Below are 20,462 nucleotides of genomic sequence, written 5' to 3' on the forward strand. Positions count from 1 at the left end.
GGGGAGAGAGCTGGGGCTGCTGCTGCTCCTCCTCATGTCCTCCCCCTTCAGGAGGAGGTGCTGCTACATGCGTTGTGTCTGTCGGTCTGCATTGCATGCATGCAAGCCTGTTGAGTGTGTGTGTGTGTGTGTGTGTGTGTGTGTGTGTGTGTGTGTGTGTGTGCGCGCTCGTTGGGCAGCGTGTTAGTAGCCCTACGTGTCTCTGTCGTGAGGAAACCTCATGTGTCCAAAACCGTAACTTTTCGTAATTCAAATAAAAAGAAAGTACAGTGGTGGAAAAAATACTCGGATATTTTACTTAAGTAAAGGTATCAATACTGCAATATAGAAATACTCTGTTACAAGTAAAAGTCCGGAATTAAAAATGTACTTGAGTAAAAGTATTGCTATTAAAATGTACTTAAAGTACCAAAAGTAAATGTACTAAAATGTTTGAAAATAGTGGATCTACAAGCTCACAACGCGACGCGTTGTGAGCTTGTAGATCGGATATTTTCAAATAGCCTATGTATAAAATAGGGCTAAAGTGGTTAATGTATGTTTTATAAAATAATAATTGATAATTGCAAAGTAACTAGTTTTCAGATAATTGTAGTTAAAGTAACATTTTTGCCATTGAGATGTAGTGGAGTAGAAGTAAAAGTACGGAAAATTGGAAATACTCCATCAGTCAAGTAAAAATACCTCAAAATTGTACTGAAGTACCGTACTTGAGTACATGTACTTAGTTACTTTACACCGCTGCAAAAGTAGCAGATCTGCAAGCTCTTCCGCGCCGCGTTTCGAGCTTGCGGGCGTTAATTTACGGAAAGAAAACACAAAAAAAGTTAAAGAGGAGATAAGAGGTTTCTGCCTGACAGGCGACGTGTCTTACTAGGTGTAAACCAAGGGGCTTGGTGGATCATCCAGAATGCTGGGGCTGGCTGTCATATTCCTAAATCACACCATTCATCATAGGCATCCTGTGACTGCTTTGTGCCCGGAGGGAGCTGGTAATTAAAGCCAAAATGCCAGATTATGCTTGGCTAAGCACAATTACAGGCCCCGTTCCGCCGCTAAATTTAGAGGCCATTCTCCCAGCTTAATCCATTGAGGCCGGGAACGCGCCCGTGTCATTTTAAGATTTATTTGGCTGTATTAAAAAATAGCAGATCTACAAGCTTGTATTTTTTGAAAAATTGTGAAAACTTAACATTTTTAACTGAAATCTTTGCTTCTGGGGGGTCCCTGGAACAACATATTTTGAGATGGGGGTCCGTGGCCAAATACATATAATTTTGGGGGTCCTTGACATGAAAAAAAGTTTGAGAACCACTAGCAACATAAGTTTTCCAAAAAACTGTTAGGATTTAGAAGACATTTGTAGAATCCCCAGAAGCAAAGATTTGAGATACAAATGTTTCCTTTAAAAATATATATATATATATATATTCAAAGATTTGCACACATTTTCCACGATAAAAATAAAAAAAGCAAATCTACAAGCTCATAGCACGGCACTCGGTGCCGCGCTATGAGCTTGTATATCTGCTATTTAAATAGCCAAAGAAATCTTAAAATGACACAGATGCATTCTCCGGTCTTAATGAGTTAAGGAGGCCCCATTTACCGCAGTACCTGAGTACACAGACAGGATCCACACTTTACCTTCCTGTGTCAAAACTCTTCAATTCTTTTTTTTTTCTTCCCCTTATTGAACTCGGTCGCTCTGTGAGCAGGAAGCGACGCAGAAAATACTCAAAAGTAGAGCATTTAGTGGGGCAGTTAAAAAGCAGGGCAACCGTAATGCGACAGCACAAGTTGTCTGTGCCCCGCCCCCCCTTAACATTTCAGGTGGATGCCATTTGTCAACTCTGGTTGGAGGGGGGGGGGGGGAATAGGGGCGGGGTTTTAATTCCCTCCGGAATAGCCCGCTAACTGTGCCCTCAACTTTAAATCTCTGCAGATAGAATTCCACTCAGCAGAAAAAAGCTGGAGAGAGTATGGCCTGGTTTACAGTGGAACAGGATTCTTATGATAAATGGATAAGCTACCAGTGGACAGGTCCACATGACACACTGCTTGCTAATGCCAGAGAACTTCTGACTGTTTTAAAGGAGTAGTTCAACCCCCAAAAATGTATTATTTTCTATCAATTACAATTGGGTCATCAGTCAGTAAAGGAATCTCTGAGTCTCCGCCGGTCATCATTATTAATTATTGGCTTAGGAATGCGACAAACACAAAAACAAACTCCATGAATTCAAGGCTTCATGGGGTGTGTGATTGACAGAAACTAAGTTTTTTTTTGGGTGAACTACTCCTTTAAAAGACATAAGATAAACGCCCCCTGGCACAATCAATGAAATGTGTTAAGATGATACATTTTTAGAAGGTTAGAATGTATTTAACAATGCAGTTTAAGGTATACATTTGCAGCCTCGTCCGATTTAATGTTAAAGGTTCGATGACATTCATTTTCACTTTTTAAATGTTTTATGTTTTTTTGGGGGTTTTATGACCTCAATTACACCCAAAAAATCTGAACTTTGAACATTCAGTGGATTTTCTGTGGTCTGGGGTTTTCTGAATAATTAGGCTGAAAAGTAATCTGAGCTTGGCCCTTCGACAGTGAGGTCACAGTCGATTAATCCCACCCACTCTCCTCCTCGCCCCTCCCCTCCCCTATCCTTTCCTTTGGGGGGGGCGGAGCAGAGGCGATGATTGACAGGCAACATCCCTCACCAGCGACACCCGCAGGCAAAGATTTCTTTTTTCATTGCAGTTGAAAAGGCTTTAGAAATGTGAGACAAAAACACCTACAGTGAATCACTGGAGTGGAATTTTCAGTTAAAACTTTTTGTACACGTTTGAAGGACCAGGACAAAGACTCTGAATGTGGTGTAAACATGAATGTCATTAAACCTTTAAAGGATTTAGAAAAATAAAATGTTCTCTTCTTTCTTGTTTTTTTCTGCGTTTTTGTGGAGAACAAGCTATATTCAACCGCCAATAACTAAAGAACGGACGGTCGTGGTGACACGCTTTTTGTTTCCGATGGAAACAGAGACACACTCGACACTCGACTAAGTTATAGCAGAATTTTGTGTAAAGACACCATGACACTGTTAGGGCATGTCCAGAAAACCTGTGTTCAGAACCTATACTGTAGTTCATACATGGGCAACTGGCGACCCGGGGACCACATGCGGCCCCCACCTTCACTTAATGCGGCCCGCAGGTTAATATCGGAATACTGATATATTATAGATTTCAGCTCTCCATCATCAAAGTTGCATCACCCCTGGTGTAGTTAGTTGTGGACGAATGAAAACAAAACAATCTGTGACACAGAATGTCTACATCTTCACTGTACAGGTTTAGAATTCGGATTCACTCTCTGGCGTTCTACACTCGCAACATGAGAAGTGTGTAGGCAAATAGAACTCGGAAAGCCTCGGACATAAAATGTATTGATGAACATAACATTAAGCGATGAAATGCCTTGGTACAGTAGGTACAGTATTTGCAGGTTAAAACTTTTTTTTCCAAAAGGAAGAAGATGGTCTGATGTATAGCCCTGCACAAAACTCATTTCTTAGTCCCACTTCCACCCACTCCCCTTGGATTTCTGACCATTCCCGCCCGTCAGTGGTGTAAAGTAACTAAGTACATTTACTCAAGTACTGTACTTAAGTACAATTTTGAGGTATTTGTACTTTGAGTATTTCCAATTTCTAATACTTTTACTTCTACTCCACTACATCTCAGAGGCAAATATTGTACTTTTACTCCACTACAATTATTTGAAAACTTTAGTTACTAGTTACTTTGCAAATATACATTATAAAACATACATGAACCACTTTAGCCCAATTTCATACATAGGCTATTTGAAAATAGCAAATCTACAAGCTCACAATGCATTGTGAGCTTGTAGATCTGCTATTTTCAAAACATGTTAGTACTTTTACTTTTGGTACTTTAAGTATATTTTGATGCCTGCCAATACAGGCCTTTTACTTGTAACAGAGTATTTTTATAATGTGGTATTGCTACTTTTACTTGAGTACAAAAATGTAGTACTTTTTCCACCATTCCCGCCCGTTCCCGCAATGATTTCTTCCCCGACTGCCCGCAGTTAATTTCGGACCGCCTGCAGCAGAATGGAATTATGGAAGTACTGTCTCGTCCCACAATATTTCCATTGGGACCCAAATACATTACAAACAGAAACAGAATTGAGAGAGAGAGAGAGAGAGAGGGGGAGAGAGGGAGGGAGAGAGCAAGGGTACAAAGCCGCCCACAGCCTTGGGGAAACATTTTTGAATTAATTCATTCTTATTTTTGCCTTCAATTTCTTCAAAATATTAAGACGGACGTCTTTGTGCGATGTCACAGCGGCCCCGTTGACCACCTCCAGCCATAGCTGCGTGAATGCATTATGGCAGGGGTCTTCAACCAGCGGTCCGGGGACCACCAGTGGTCCGTGGGGGGGTGGTTGGGGGTCTCCAGCGAAATAACAGCGTCACAATAATTTTAACCGCTTAGCATTGGCTATTCAAAAATAGATATACAATATACAGATATATACAAAGATATACAAGCGCAAAGATATACAAGCGCATAGCGCGGCACTCGGTGCCGCGCTATGAGCTTTTTTTTTTTTTAAATCATGAAAATGTGTGCATATCTTTGAATATATATAATTTTTCAAAGCGAACATTTTAACTCAAATCTTTGCTTCTGGGGGTCCCTGGCACAAAACATTTTCAGATGGGGGTCCGCGGCCAAATGTATATCAATTTAGGGGTCCTTGGCATGAAAAAGGTTGAAAACCACTGCTTTATGGTGCTTAATCCATCCAATACCGAGGAAGCATCTGTGTCATTTTAAGATTTATTTGGCTATTCAAAAATAGCAGATCTACTGTACAAGCTCATGAGCTTGAAGATCTGCTATATTTTTTTACAAATCGTAAATATTTGAGCAAATCTTTGAATATATATATATTTTTTAAACATTTTTGACTCAAATCTTTGCTTCTGGGGGTCCCTGGAACAAAATAATTTGAGATGGGGGTCCGTGGCCAAATACATATAATTTTGGTGGTCCTTGACATGGAAAAGGTTCGAGCACCACTGATGTAGCAACCAAACAACAAAATAATATATGTATTTACCCACAGACCCCCCCATCTCAAAATATTGTTCCAGGGACCCCCAGAAGCAAAGTTTGAGTTAAAACATTTTCTTCAAAAGAATATATATAATAAAAAAAATAGCAGATCTACAAGCTCGTAGCGTGGTACTCTGCGTTCTCACTTTTTATTCTGCGTTTTTACACGGAGACGCAACAGTGATTGATAACGTGTCGCGAATGCGACGCTTTGCGAGCTTGTAGATCGGCTCTTTTCAAATAGCCAATGTACTGAATAGGTTAAAAGTGCTCATGTAGCCTATAGTTGCTTATTTTGGGCCTGTTTTCATAGAACTGGCTGCTTATTTCTCTCACAAAATCTAGCAAAAGTGCTCCTACAGTATACGGCTCTGCACCAGAGCTGACATGAACCATGAACCATGACATGGCGCGTTTTGTCGATTCCCCCGTATTGCATGTTTAGGAATGTACAGGAACAAGGCAATATATGAAGACATATCTCACAGAAAATAGGTTCACAACTCAAGGTCCTAAAAGTCATGACGTCATGATGACGCCTACTGTATGTCGTTACCACGGTAACCAAAGCAGATAATGTGGCGCAGGGCGGCTTTGGGTTGACGTTGTTTAAAATCAGTCTGAACACACAGATCTGTGACAGATCCCATCTGGTCACTTTGCAAGTGCAGTGTGAACAGTCGGGCCAAAAAGACCGGACTGGTTTGCAGTGGTGGAAAGTAACTAAGTACATTTACTTAAGTACTGTACTTAAGTACAATTTTGAGGTATTTGTACTTTACTTGAGTATTTCCAATTTCCAATACTTTACTTCTACTCCACTACAAATATTGTACTTTTACTCCACTACAATTACTTGAAAACTTTAGTTACTAGTTACTTTTCAGATATACATTATGATATTACGAAACATACATTAACCACTTTAGCCCTATTTTATACATAGGCTATTTGAAAATAGCAGATCTACAAGCTCACAACGCGTCGCGACGCGTTGTGAGCTTGTAGATCGGCTATTTTCAACATTTTTGTACTTTTACTTTTGGTACTTTAAGTACATTTTGATGCCAATACTTCTGTACTTTTACTCAAGTAAATTTAGAATTCCGGACTTTTACTTGTAACAGAGTACTTCTACAGTGCAGTATTGATACTTTCACTTAAGTAAAACATTTGAGTACTTTTTCCACCACTGCTGGTTTGACTGGATTTGACTGCAGTCACAATGGGGCCTAAACACCACCCATCTCATGGTGAGATTTGTGTGGCATCCCAATCCCAACGCAGGGCTCTACTCTGTTGCCACAAAAACCAGAGCATGGGAACTCCGGTACTTTGATAAAGAGGAGGAGACACAGAGGAACGACGGGCAACTTTTTAACTGCATCTCCGGGTGACCTTTCCCCCCCCAACACTCTGCTCCCATGCATACGTCATCAATCCTTCCGAGCGAGCCGGGCATGTTCATTCAATTGCTATGACTGTGGCCTGACACTGGGCGTCGGGAGGAGGCGGACTCAATCTAATCCGAGGACTCTCCGGTCTGACACGTAGACTGAGAGCCCCCCCCCCCGCCGCACTAATGGGCTTCCTGTGCCCATTGTCACCAGGCTGGGTGTCTGGTGCACCTATGCTGGGTCTGAGAGTGTCTGCATCTGTCTATCAGGGAATGTAATGGCGCATGCCTACGACCTACATTGAAGTGAGTGGGTGTTTGTGAGAGTGTGTGTGTGTCTATCACTGACTATAATGACGCACTTCTGTGCCCTTTCAGAATGTGCGAGTCTACCTCAGTGTGTGTGTGTGTGTGTGTGTGTGTGTGTGTGTGTGTCTGTGTCAGTGCCTAGAATGACACACGTCCACATTAAGGTGAGTGGCAGTCCACTTTATTCCATGTATGTGTGTGTGTGTGTGTGTGTGTGTGTGTGTGTGTGTGTGTGTGTGTGTGTGTGTGTGTGTGTGTGTGTGTGTGTGTGTGTGTGTGTGTGTGTGTGTCAGTGCCTAGAATGACACGCGTCCACATTAAGGTGAGTGGCAGTCCACTTTATTCCATGTACGTGTGTGTGTGTGTGTGTGTGTGTGTGTGTGTGTGTGTGTGTGTGTGTGTGTGTGTGTGTGTGTGTGTGTGTATGTGTACAAGGCAATTTTGAACTTATATGCAGCCGTCTCAATGTCAGAATTCCTAGATTGAGGTGTACCTTCTGTCTGGCCTGTCGTAACATGCATGCCACACGTGTGTGTGTGTGTCTCACCTTAAAGGACTCCATGTCCGACAGCAGACAGGCACTCTGCATGCGGGCACGGAGGTGGGCACCCTCGGCTGAGGTGCCCAGCTTGGCCAGCACCTCCGACTGCTCCTCCAGGAGGTCCTCGGTCATGGGAGCGGGCTCCTGCACACACACACACACACACACACACAAGTGTTTCAGGATACAGATCACGGGTACACAAAGCCAGTGTAACTAAGTACATTTAGGCCTACTCAAGTACTGTACTTTTTTTTTTTCCTTTACTGGAGTATTTCCAATTTTCAATACTTTTACTTCTACTCCACTACATCTCAGAGGCAAATATTGTACTTTTATTCCACTACAATTATTTTGGTTACTAGTTACTTCAGATATAAATTATTTTAGTATAAAACATATACTAAACATCGTCTCCTCCATATGTGGCGACTGCCAATTATCACAGACTTTGAACAGAATGTAGCCAATGCCTTAGCTCTTGGCTTATTGGGCATTCCTGCAATCTGCAGGCCTCTTACAACTCATTTATGGTAATTACTGAGGGTTCCAAAAAGCAGTTTAGATTTGTAACCAAGCTGTAGAATAGCATCCCTGAGAGGTTGTTACTTTAGCACCTTGGTAAGGAATGCCTCTTCCAGACTGAGGTCCAGAATTGGCACTTCCACACACACACACACACACACACACACACACACACACACACACACACACACACACACACACACACACACACACACACACACACACACACACACACACACACACACACACACACACACACACACACACACACACACACACACGACCCCCATAAGAGAAGATTTTCTCAACATTATGCCAAGATTGTATGACCATAGCAGCTCTAATGCGCCGCATTGTCTATTTTCGAATAGCTGAAAAATAGCCAATAGAACAAAGTTATAGCTTAAGATCTTCTTTCATCACAATAAAAAACATTTGAAATGAAAATGTCTAAGATAACACAATAGACATATATACTTATAAGATCTTCTTTCATTTCAGTGAACCTCATTAGTCAATCAATCAATCAATCAACTTTATTATTGATTAATTATCCCTTACATATTGAGCTTGTTGTCATAAATGTCATGCCTGGGGTAAATAAAAGTAAAATAAATGCATAAATAAATAATAATAAACCCAATAAAGAACAATGCCGAAGGTGGCAAAAACAGTTGAGTTGTCCCTGAAGATCTGACTCAAACCGTCAGTTCATGGGTAAAATGTTGGTTCTTTTTAGTTAACCCTTTAACACATCCACCGCCAGAGGTTAATCTCATAATAATGTACTCACCTGCCAAGGTGTTTTTGTTGTTTTTTTGTTTTTTTCATGTCGCCATAGATCTTGTTAAAATCCTTAAGATTGAGCCGTGAACGGTCTGTTTACGTCCGCGAGATCTCCCTGTATCTCCCAGTGAAGACCGCATGTCAAACGGACTTCCATGACTGTAGTTAGAGCGGATTACGTTAAACAGTGAAATGCGAGGAGAAAAAACTACAGGAAGAGAATTGAGTTTCAGTTTCGTCTGTAGAATGGGAGCGGGCGTGATCGTCGAAACCGGATCCCAAATAATTCTATTTCCTGTCATCAAACCGGAAACGGAAGTGGATCAAAAAAATTCCGAAAGTGCACCCGGACCGCGCATGCGCGAAAAGACCGCAGCCCGTAGGACTACGGGCTCGGCGCTTAACCGTTGGATTTAACGGCCCGTAGAACTACGGGCCCGGCGGTAAAGGTGTTAAGACCGGGGAAAGCATCTGTGTCATCTTTATTTCTTTGGCTTTTCAAAACATAGCAGATCTATACAAGCTCATAGCGCGGCACTTATATACACTTATATATTTTTAGAGCGAACATTTGTGACTCAAATCTTTGCTTCTGGGGGATTCTACAAAATATCTTCTAAATCTTAACCCTTGAAAACCTATGTTGCTATAATCAGTGGTTCTCAAACTTTTTCATGTCAAGGACCACCAAAATTATATGTATTTGGCCGCGGACCCCCATCTCAAAATATGTTGTTCCAAGGACCCCCCAGAAGCATAGATTTGAGTTAAAAAATGTCACTTTAAAACATATATATATTCAAAGATTTGCCAAAAAATTATCACGATTTAAAAAAGAATAGCAGATCTACAAGCTTATAGCACGTTGTAGATCTGCTATGTTTGAATAGCCAATGGTTAAAGTGGTTACACAGATGCGTTCCCGGTTTTAATGGGTTAACCACTGAAAGCTATTAACATGAACTTGTAACGAAAATAATAACTACATTGGATCCATTCGGAACACAGGTTATTTTTTCCTCCATTTCCCACGTCCACCGTTGTCCAACGTTCTAGATACACAAGGTTTCTGCCGGACATCGATGACGACGACATACTGTACTGTACTGTACAGTACCAACTGGTCCTTATTCTCGCCTCTGAATGAAACAGGGCACACCACAGCCTTGGGCTTTCATATAAAACTAGGTTTAGATGAAAGAGCTGTGTAAAAAGGATGTCAAAGTCACAGGGAGAAGTGAGATGCAACTAGGGATATGAAAAAAAATACCATTTCAACCCTCTGCTCTGTAGTAGCTTATGGCATGACTCCACCATTAGTGCCACGGCTATTATTACAGTCCACACATGTTCCTAACCCTGACTCCAATGCTTGTTCTGAACTCTTGTACTCTGAACTCTTGTACTGCATTCCATTAGGGTTCCTGTTACTGGTATAAGAAATAAATGAAAGAGTGATGCTGCTCCGACATAACGATGTAAATCAAACAGGCTCCATACCGCAGCAGCGCCGCCCCGCCACCCGTATGCCGATAACGCCGCCCCCTGCTGGTACCCGCTTTAAAGTCGCGTGCGAGTCAGCCAGCAGCGCGGTACCTGTAAACTGTGTGTGCGTATGTTTGCTTTTGTGCTACATAGCTCTTCATTTAATACGATCTATTGAGAGAGAGAGAGAGAGAGAGAGAGAGAGAGAGAGAGAGAGAGAGAGCAACCTGGTATTAATATGACTGCGTCATCATTTCTTGTTTTTGAACACCACCGAAATCGGACCCAAAGATCTGGCATCGGTCGGACTCTAGTAACACAGAGAGAGAGAGGCGGAATGGGAGACAGAGGGAAGGAGGATGGAAGTAGTGCAGCACTTGAGTCATTATATCCTCTCTGTCGGGTGGAAACCTCATATGTCCAAAACTGTTACTTTTCAGGATTCAAATTCAAAAGCATCAAGAGTAGCAGATCTACAAGCTTGAAACGTGGCCGCCAGTTGCCCATGTATGCTGTAGTATGAAGTAGGGCGCTAATATACGAAAAAAAACGGGAAAAAGTTAGAATAAGGAGATGAGAGGTTTCTCCCACGAACAGCGACAATATGAACGGTGTCTGTGTGAAGACATGGAGACAGATATGGATCCGAGGACAGAGAGAGACAGACAGATAATAGATGGATGCTGCATGGGGGCCAAAGAGAGACGGTGGGACGAGAGAGAGAGAAGGATATACAGCCGGGGAGACGGCAGAGAGATGGAGGGGATGTGAAGAGAAAGCGCCAAAGCGCTGCGTTTGATGTAGCAGAGAGCAGAAGAAAAGAGACGTTGTTTTGCTAAGGGAAAAGGACGAGAGCAAATCTTAACCCATTCAATCCGGCGGGACGCATCTGTGTGTCATTTTTAGATTTCTTTGGCTATTCAAAAATAGCAGATCTACAAGCTCATAGCGCGGCACTGAGTCCCTGGCACAAAATATTTCACAAATGTTCGCTTTAAAAAAATACATATTTAAAGATTTAGCCAAAGAAATCTTAAATGACAGAGATGCTTTCCCGGATTGAATGGGTTAAAGAATACCAAACATCCCTGGATGATGATATATCCAAATAGTTAGAGGCTCTGAGAGTGAGTGTGTGTGTGTGTGTGTGTGTGTGTGTGTGTGTGTGTGTGTGTGTGTGTGTGTGTGTGTGTGTGTGTGTGTGTGTGTGTGTGTGTGTGTGTGTGTGTGTGTGTGTGTGTGTGTGTGTGTGTGCATAAATGTGCCTGTTCGCATTTTTCTTTGTGTGTATATATCCATGCACGTGCACGCGCAGTACGCACACGCATACACACACACACACACACACACACACACACACACACACACAGAGGAGAGAGAGAGAGCTAAAGCAGTCCCAGGAGAAACCGTCTGGCCGGCAGCAGAAATGCTGACGGTCGTTTCTTTCACACTCACATGCTCCATGTATCTCCTGCCCTCCCTTTCTCTCCCCGTCTCGCTCTCTCTCTCTCTCTCTCTCTCTCTCTCTCTCTCTCTCTCTCTCCCTCTCCCTCTCCCTCTCTCCATCTCCCTCTCTCTCCTCTATCCAATGCTCCGTTCCGCTCTCTTAACTCGGCACTGCGTCCAAACCTCCTCGCCTGCACACACACATTTGCGATGAAGACTGCGTGTGTGATGTGTGTGTAGTAGTAGTAGAGTTGTGTGTGTGCGTGCGTGTGTTTGTATCACTCCATGCGTGAAGACCAAATGTCCTCACAAGTATAGTAGAATTTGAGAAATAAGACATTGTGAGGACAATTGCCTTGGTCCAAGAAAAATTGTTGTTTTATGGTAAAAAAAAAAAAAAAAAATTAGTTAAGGTAGGGTAAGTGATATTTTTTGGTTAAAAAAAAAGTATTTTGTTAAAAGGTTAAAGCACTATATTCTGATAGTAATCATTGCTATAGAGTGTTTGTTCAGTAACAGGAGTCTCCCCGTCTCTCCAGCTCTTTAATAAACAGAAAATACATTTTCCGGTAGGTGTCAAAATTTCAGCCAATCAGGAGAAAGTACAAAATGTTAAGCTTCATTTTTATAGTGTTCCAGTTCCAATTTTGTCTGCTCATTTCTTCGTGTCTTCACTTCCAATTTCACTTGTTTAATCTATATCCTGATTGAGTTCTCTGTCCTGGTTGGATAAAATTGGAAATGAAACTGAAACTGAAACAAAAAAGCATTTTCTGTTTAATAAAGAGCTGTAGAGACAAGGAGACTCCTGTTACTGAACAAACACTCTATAGCAATGAGTACTATCAGAATATAGAACTATTTAACACTTATTTTAACCAAAGCAAATCACTTACCCTACCTTTAAGGCATACAATTGGGAAACTATTCATGTTGGGGCTACAGGGTTAGGTTTAGACGTTTATGGCCCTAGCTTAAGCGCTGCCTTACCGCTTATGCCTAAACTTTTTTCGCACTGCAACACGTTGTGAGTGGTTATGTAACGATTTATCGTGAGACGATTCAAATCGATTCAAACTGGAGACGATTTAAATCGGTGAAATAAAAAATGTGCGATGCAAACAGCAGAGGGCGCAATCTAGTTAGACTCCCTTCCTTGTTTACCGCCTACTATAGACCCCATAACAGACGACGTCACACTGATAAGAACCAGTATGCGCGCGCAGACCGGCACCAAATGAAACCCATTCTGTCATGTCTCGCTAGGACGCGCCTCACTAGCCAACACACAAGAGGAGGTTGAATGAACTGAAACCAGCGCACCCCGAAACAATATGTTGGGAATTGATTGCATGAAACAATCACCTGTGCGTCCAGTCTCAATGTTGGTAAACAAATAATTGGTCTATTCCTGCCTGTGTTCCCTCGTCACTCACTGAACTTGCAGTTGTGCAATAGGCTACGTTCACCCAGCCGAACGTCCTCTCAGACTATGGAATCTAAACAACTAGACGCTAGCGCTGCATAAAGAGGGTAATGTGCATAGCATGTAGGCCTAAACATGTTTATTTGATTGACGAATGGCCCAAACTATACAGTTTAGTGAGGGGACCCCCTTCCCCGTCTGATGATGTTGTCTGATTTACACTCTGCAGGGCACTGAGGTGCAAATGAGAGATTAGATAATAATGAATTGATTAATATAAATGAAATTTGCTATCTGAAAAACTGTGTTGAAAGGAGCGGTCTGATACAATTGTTAAATTATTCAATTAGATTATTATTCATTGAACTCTGCAGCTGCACTGAGGCGCTCCAGATAAGCATTCAATAGAAGCCTATCAGTTGTAAGTTTCCCTTATTACATAAATGTGTTTTTTTCTGCATGTTCCTGTATGCTGAGAAGTGAGAATGTTTCATAGATTAAAAAAAAAACATGTAAATCCCAAGCTTGGAACAAAGGCTAAGCCCTAGTTTGTTTATTTGAAGAGGTTTTCTTTATAATGTATCTGGGATATGTTTTAAAATTCAGTTATTTCATTTTAAACATATATTTAAAGTTATTATTTTACAAAGAATAAAAGTATACTGCCTTAATGTGTACCTTGCAGTTAATGTATGTACCTCATGAATAAAAAGGCATTATTTAATTTCATATAGGCTAGAGGGGATAAAATAAAATACATGATTTTTGTAAGAGAAATATTCAAGGTTTTTCAGTAATTTTTTTCTGGATTTCTTTTTTGAAAAAAAAACGTATTGTGAACTTAGTATCATGATTTGAATCGTATCGCGAGTTGAGTGAACATGCGTTACATGCCTAGTTGTGAGCTTGTAGATCTACTATTTTCAGTAATGCCCTCCTAAAATGTAGATGTCCTCACAAGTATAGTAATACAAACGTACGTGTGTGTGTGTGTGTGTGTGTGTGTGTGTGTGTGTGTGTGTGTGTGTGTGTGTGTGTGTGTGTGTGTGTGTGTGTGTGTGTGTGTGTGTGTGTGTGTGTGTGTGTGTGTGTGTGTGTGTGTGTGTGTGGTGGATAGATACAGTGTCTTGGACGGCCCCAGCCCCTCTCCTCTCCTCTCCTCACCTCTCCCACTGTTAACCCATTCAATCCAGGGAACACATCTGTGTAACCACTTGAACAATTATTTTATACTTTGGCTATTCAAAAATAGCAGATATACAAGCTCATAGTGCGGCACCGAGTGCCGTGCTATGAGCTTGTAGATTAGAACAAAACATTTTGACCCTCATCTCAAACTATTTTGTTCAAGGGACCCCCAGAAGCAAACATTGGAGTAAAAAATGTTCGCTTTAAAAATGTATTTACACACATTTTCCAAGATGTTTCCCAAAAATACAGCAGCAAATCTAGCTTGTAGATCTGCTATTTTTTTTAATAGCCAAAGAAATCTTTAAAATGACACAGATGCGTTCCCGGTCTTAATGGGTTAATTATTGAGCAGGGTCAATGTTTTGTGCATTCATTAGCCCCTACCATTCAGTGCTCTCTATAATTGATGAGGAGGAAGAGCAGTCACAAATCTCTCCAGGCTAGCTCCCAGCTAACGCACCTAGCGTCTCTACTACCCGGCTATAATCAGCACTGGCGGCGTGGCGGTCAGCGTTGCCACGTCTTATCGTTATTATAAGCGACTTTGGGCTTGTAAATATTGGAGGGGGTTTTTCTTTGGGGCTCGTTATGAAAATAGCAGATCTACACGCTCACAGCTCTAGAAAAAAACGTTAAAAGAAATGAAAAAATCTGGAATCTTTTTTTTTTACACAAATCTTGTACTCCCTGGCACAGGATGTTTTCAGATGAGGGGTCCGCGGCCAAATACATTTAGGGGTCTCTGACATGAAAAAGCGTTGAGAACCAGTGCTCTAAAACAAGATGAGAAAAGAAAGTTGGACTGATGCCCGTTTTCATTCATCTATGCTTATTTTGGGCTTGTTTTCATAGACCTGGTTGCTTGTTTCTCTCGCAGTATCTGGCAACACTGGCAGCGGTGGGTGGGGGAGGAGGAGGAGTCACTTCTGTAGCGCCGTACCAAGATGGATCGCTCCAGACAACCTCACTTTCATATATCGTTGCTGTCGGGGAGAAACATCTTATCTCCATATTTTTATATTTTTTTTGTGTTTTTTTCATAAATTTCGCCCTACGTGATCACACTACAGCTTCACCCTAAAGCATCAAAAGTAGCAGATCCGCAAGCTCCAAACGCGGCGCGAAGCGGCACGTTTGGAGCTTGCATATCTGCTACTTTTGTTCATTTTGAATCCCGAAAAGTAGCAGTTTTGGACATATGAGGTTTCCACCCGACAGAGACGATATATATATATCTTTGTTGGGACGGAGCGGTCGTGTTCCATGGCCCGGCGCACTCCCCCCTCAAGCCAATTAGGGGGATTATGCAGCAGTGATTTATCGTTAGCCTAAGTGTGATCATAAATTGGAGAAGAGTACGGATGTGTTAAGGTGGTCTGGGGATCACATCGTATGAGGTTAACAATGAAATGAAACGGTGCAGCGGATGCTTTGTCTTTCTGCCACAGGGCTTTTGTTTTGTTGTTTTTGGTGATGTTTTTATAGTTGACCTGTTCAAATGACCAGGATAGCGTGTGTGTGTGGTAGGTGTTCTCTCCACAGCCACCTGTGATCACATTACACCCATCTTAGCTGCACTTCACTGGTTTACCTGTTAAATTCAGAAAAGATTTTAAGATTTTACTGAAAATCTACCCCGGAAATCTCATTTGTATTTGATTTCAGGAGTTGGTCTGGCATGAGAGTCTGTTTGGCTTTTTGGCTGTGGGAGGGAGCTGGGCGGGAGTAGTACCGTTGACTGACAACCCCTTCAGCCGCCACCACCACCACAGAGCAACGTAGTAGGAGCAAGGGGACATTTGAAAGGGCCATGATGAAAATAGGTTGCTTTACACGGATACATGCGTGTCACTGCCCGACCCTGTCGGTTCTCTGAAATTTGATTTTCGAATAGGCTCTGTCATGATTAATTGACCACACATATGAAGTTAAACAACTAAATGCTATCCGAAAAATATCTTGAAAGTACATTTTGGCGACAAAAAATAAGTTTGAGAGCGTTTTGAAGTTTTGAAATACAGTCATCACTGATAGGCTAGTCCATTTTGAGGACGACGCAGAAACGCCCAGATTAAGCTCTCAGGCCAGACCCAAATCCTGAAATCAAATGCAAATGAGATTTCCAGAAGGGGGATGGTTTACCAGGCTAGGACTGGCCCCCCAGCTACATCAAAGACTTGCTGCCCCCCCCCCCCCTATGAACCTGGGCGCTGCCTTAGATCCTGGGGTAAGGCTCTCCTGGAAGTCCCCCACTCCCGGGCGTCCGGGCACCCAGGCTTTTTGGAATGCCCTGCCCGAGGATCTGAGGCTAGCAAAATCAGTGTCTTCTTTTAAATCACTTCTAAAAACCTACTTTTATGTTAAGGCCTTTTCCTAAAGGTTTCATGACATGCTGGTTTACATTAAAAGTCTTTATCGTGGTCATTCAAACGTGTATTAAAGGGTTTTAACTGAAAAATCCCCTCCAGTGAGCCATGGCAGGCTTTTTTCTATCTGTGATCTGAGGGCTTTTCAGCTGCAATGGGGAAAAAAAACTATTTGCCTGGGGCTGTCGCTGCAATCATCGCCTCTGCCACAGCACGTCTTGGCCAAATGAACAATACATACTCACTGCAGATCCGTTCTTAACGTTAGACCCCGCCCACTGTGTACACAGTGCCGTAACGGTGATTTTAGAAAGTGTTGGTTCGTTCAATGACGTCATTTTGTTCTTATTGACCTTCCAAAGCTGCAAACAGTTCCACTTCATTTGGAGGATGCAGCAGCTTTAACACACTTCTCTGCTTACCTACTCCTGAAAAGAATGTGTCTAACCTGAGTGACGGGGATGAAGAGCGGCTCCGTGGAGGAGTTCATCAGGGTCAGCTTGCCGTGGGGGTGGAGCCTCCCCTCGGGCCTGGCCAGCTTCCCGCCCTCAGCCTTTTCTCTGTCGGCGGCGGTGGGCGGGGCGTCCTTCGCGTCCTCCTGGTCGCTCAGGCACTCGAAGAACTCGTCCTCGCCGTCCTCGCTGTCGCTCCAGGAGTCCCACGACTTCCCCGGGGACGCCTCGCGGTTGGCGTCTGTGACGTTCCCCGTGCGGCCGTTTTCGCGGGCGCCGCCGGACACCTTGCGCTCCCTCTCCTTGCCGCCGCCTCCCTCGGCCGCCTTGCGCGCCTCGTCCCTCGCTCGCTTCCGCTCGATGCAGCAGTTGAGCATCTGGGGAGCGACGGAGAGAGAGAGACAGAGAGTGATGAGGGCTGGGGTTTGGCTGCGGGGCTGCAGGGCTCACAGGCCCTCCTTTTGGGAGGCTGAGGTTTGAGGAGGGTGAGCGAGTGCATGTCTACACGGCACGCACGTGTGTGTGTGTGTGTGTGTGTGTGTGTGTGTGTGTGTAACAGAGAGAATATATGCTTGCTTAGCAACTGCGTGCTTCTATTAACTCATTAAGACCTGAGGCCGATTCTACAAAATGTCTTCTAAATCCTAACAGTTTTCTGAAAGAACTATTGTTTCTATATCAGTGGTTCTCAAACTTTTTCATGTCAAGGACCACCCAAAATGATATGTATTTGGCCGCGGACCCCCATCTCAAATATTTTGTTCTAGGGACCCCCAAAAGCAAAGATTTGAGTTACAAACGGTCGCTTTAAAAAAAAAATATATATATATATATATATATATATATTCAAAGATTTGCACACATTTTGACAATTTTTCAAAAATAGCAGATCTACAAGCTTGTAGCGCGGCACTCTGTGTATGCGTGTATGCTTGGATGCGTGTATGCTTGGATGCGTTCCCGGTATTAATGGGTTAAGACCACGTTTGCAGTTTTTTGTGTGTGTGTGTGTGTGTGTGTGTGTGTGTGTGTGTGTGTGTGTGTGTGTGTGTGTGTGTGTGTGTGTGTGTGTGTGTGTGTGTGTGTGTGTGTGTGTGTGTGTGTGTGTGTGTGTGTGTGTGTGTGCGCGTGTGTGTGTGTGCGTGCATGTGTGTGTGTGTGTGTGTACGGCACACACACATTTTTGTGTCTTTGAATATAAATACAGCAGACTTTTCATCATGCACGAAACGGTTCCTCCTCATGCTAGCCCATTCCTCATAATTACTGAGATGTATGTCCACTCTATAAGCCCATCTCTCCCGTTAAACAGTGAACTCCGTGGGGCCAGCGCAGGCTTGCTTCATTACCGAGAATAAGATTCACTTCCCCTCTGCCTAGACTGATATATGACAGATAAGCAGAGACGAGGCAGAGATTGAGGCGTAGAGGGAGAGAATGAGAGAGAGAGGGGGGGGGGGGGGTGATAAGGGAGGGTGCACTGTGCGACAGCGGTGGAAAGTAACTAAGTACATTTACTTAAGTACTGCACTTAAGTACAATTTTGAGGTATTTGTACTTTACTTGAGTATTTCCAATTTCCAATAGTTTTACTTCTACTCCACTACATCTCAGAGGCAAATATTGTACTTTTACTCCACTACAACTATTTGAAAACTTTAGTTACTAGTTACTTTGCAGATATAAATTATTACATTATAAAACATACATTAACCACTTTAGCCCTATTTCATACATAGGCTATTTGAAAATAGCCGATCTATAAGCTCACAACGCATCGCACCGCGACGCGTTGTGAGCTTGTAGATCTGCTATTTTCAAACATTAGAGTGCTTTTACTTTTGGCACTTGAAGGATATCTTGATGCCAATACTTTTGTACTTTTACTCGGGTAACATTTTGAATTCCCGACTTTTACTTGTAACAGAGTACTTCTAACATTGCGGTATTGATACTTTTACTTAAGTAAACCATTTGAGTACTTTTTCCCCACCACTGTTATGAGACAGAAAGAGTGAGAAAGAAAGAGAGAGAGAAGGAGGAGAAGCAATATAGTGTGAGAGAGAGAGAGAGCCAGGTTGAGTGCATGAGCCAGCCAGGGACTCTCTCAGCTCTGTGTCTGCCTGGGCGTCTTCTCGTTTATTGAGATGATTGCAGATAAAGCGTCCCCCCAACCCCCCCCCCCCTCTCCATCCCCTCCTTCTCACAGCCCTTCCCACGTTTCCACAGAGATATTATACCTCCCTCTCCTCCTGCTGCTGCCTCGTTTCTGGATGTCTTTATTAGCTGTATCGTTCTATCTCTCCCAGAGGTGAGGCTGTGGGTGGCTGAATCGCAACGGTCTTTATGGCTCTCGCTGAGAACTGGCCGCAGGGTGGGAGGGGGGACGCACTTTCGGGGGAAACCAACAACACAGACAGATAATACCCTCCCAAACTCCACATAAATCTTATCAAAACTACCAACATTGTTATTGATGATGTGCTCGCTTTTGGGCTCGTTTATGTAAACCTGGATACAATGAATGTGGAACGTTGACTGCAGTGGTGGAAAAAGTACTAAAATGTTTTACTTAAGTAAAAGTATCAACACTGCAATGTAGAAGTACTCTGTTACAAAAGTATTTGTATCAAAATGTACTTAAAGTACCAAGAGTAAAAGTACTAAAATGTTTGAAAATAGCAGATCTACAAGCTCACAACGTGTCGCGATGCGACGCGTTGTGAGCTTGTAGATCGTCTATTTTCAAATAGCCTAGGTATAAAATAGGGCTAAAGTGGTAAATGTATGTTTAATAATGTAATAATTTATATCTGCAAAGTAACTAGTAACTAAAGTTTTCAAATAACTGTAGTGGAGTAAAAGTATAACATTTGCTTCTGAGATGTAGTACTGAAAATTGGAAATACTCGTCTCCAGTAAAGTAAAAGTACCTCAAAATTGTACTTAAGTACAGTCCTTGAGTAAATGTACTTAGTTACTTTACACCACTGCTGCAAACACAACCCACCCCCCCCCCCCTGCCCTCCGCGAATACTCTTCATGTGAAAGTGAGATGATTCGAGTAATCGTCGTGTACTTGACGACGTTTCAGCACGCGTTACGCTCAAGCCTCCATTTTCAGATAGCAGCATAATTGCGTGTGGGAAGACGTCGATTCTTCTCTCTGTGACCATCTGCTATCTGATATGTACGGTGGTTTAAAGCTCGCCCCTCCCCCCCTCCCCTCTCTCCCCTCTCAGCTCATCCTGATCACGTTCAATTATAATTAAATGAGAGTGAACAGCGAGGGAATTGGAGCAATGTTGTGCTAGTGTGTTGCTTTTTGAATTTTTACAGTACGTATAATAAATTGAGCTCAAGTCGTTCCCTTCCCATAAAC

At 42.7% G+C, this 20,462-nt stretch overlaps 1 protein-coding gene across 1 annotated transcript in view; it reads right to left on the bottom strand.

The window, feature by feature from the left end:
• Positions 1 to 20,462, bottom strand: part of rab3gap1 (RAB3 GTPase activating protein subunit 1) — a 110,813-nt gene that overhangs the window by 40,500 nt on the left and 49,851 nt on the right. Inside the window, exons 17-18 of the mRNA XM_080412633.1 lie at positions 17,077 to 17,457; positions 7,410 to 7,547 (exon numbers count right to left, since the gene is read on the bottom strand). Of these exons, the coding sequence (XP_080268759.1) occupies positions 7,410 to 7,547; positions 17,077 to 17,457 (519 nt within the window). The remainder of the gene's footprint in view (positions 1 to 7,409; positions 7,548 to 17,076; positions 17,458 to 20,462) is intronic.

The sequence above is a fragment of the Gymnoscopelus braueri genome (assembly GCF_963280865.1).
Source record: "Gymnoscopelus braueri genome assembly, chromosome: 18".
Taxonomy (NCBI): domain Eukaryota; kingdom Metazoa; phylum Chordata; class Actinopteri; order Myctophiformes; family Myctophidae; genus Gymnoscopelus; species Gymnoscopelus braueri.